The following is a 952-nucleotide window of genomic DNA, read 5'->3' on the forward strand; positions in this document are numbered from 1 at the left end:
AGAGAGAGAGAGAGAGAGAGAGAGAGAGAGAGAGAGAGAGAAGTGAACTGAAGACAAGGTCGAGTTTGATACTCTCTAGTAACATACCTTCGCTTTATAAAAAGTCGGTTCAACTCCGTATCGGTCGTCTGATACAGCTTATCCAACTCTATAAAATGTTCGAACGTGAGGCAGCTACAAGATTTATCTGCCAATCCTTCCCGACAAATGTTCATGAAAAATAAACTTGGACACACTTTAAGATTTTTGATAAAGTTCATAACACACTGCAAAGCTTGGTTTTGGTGAAAACATGTATGTTTCTCTTTTTCGCCCTCACTCTCACTCAATCATTCTGCTCTTTGCCGATTCTACATCTAAATATGTATTGTATATATATATATATATATATATATATATGCACAGGTATTCAAATTTATCTATAAATATAATATATATATATGTATATATACACACACATATATATATATATATATTTATACTTAATAGATATCGATATATTTTATATATATCTTATATATAATATATATATATACGCATATATATACACATATATATAGATATTAAAATGTATATCTGTGTGTATTTTGTTTTGTTTTGTTTTCTTTGTGGCGCCGATTGTGTTTCGAAGAGCTTTTTAAACACTGTTTTCATATGAAGAAAGTTCTTCCAAGTTTTCTTTCTCTAGAAAGAATCTTATTTTTCAATATACGCATGCGCATTTAACCATATTATATCCCAGCTACATATATGCTTACAGACACACACACACACAAACACGTATGTATACATGTTATAGACACTATGACGTTTTAACAGATGTCATAACATTTTCTCCATTTTGTTTTATGACGTAAGTACAAAATGGACGTTGGTTCTCATTTAACGAGGAGACAAGACGGAAAATAAAGCTACGTTTGTGTTCTTTCTTTCTTTCTTTCTTTCTTTCTTT

General features: G+C 30.7%; 1 protein-coding gene across 1 annotated transcript in view; it reads right to left on the reverse strand.

The window, feature by feature from the left end:
- LOC106868687 (uncharacterized) overlaps window positions 1–753 on the reverse strand; it is a 4,543-nt gene extending 3,790 nt beyond the window's left edge. The window contains exon 1 of the mRNA XM_014914077.2: window positions 88–753. Coding sequence (XP_014769563.1) covers window positions 88–260 — 173 coding nt within the window. The 5' untranslated portion in view covers window positions 261–753. The remainder of the gene's footprint in view (window positions 1–87) is intronic.
- Window positions 754–952: the final 199 nt, after the last annotated feature.

The sequence above is a fragment of the Octopus bimaculoides genome, unplaced genomic scaffold (assembly GCF_001194135.2).
Source record: "Octopus bimaculoides isolate UCB-OBI-ISO-001 unplaced genomic scaffold, ASM119413v2 Scaffold_1268, whole genome shotgun sequence".
NCBI classification, from domain to species: Eukaryota; Metazoa; Mollusca; class Cephalopoda; order Octopoda; family Octopodidae; genus Octopus; species Octopus bimaculoides.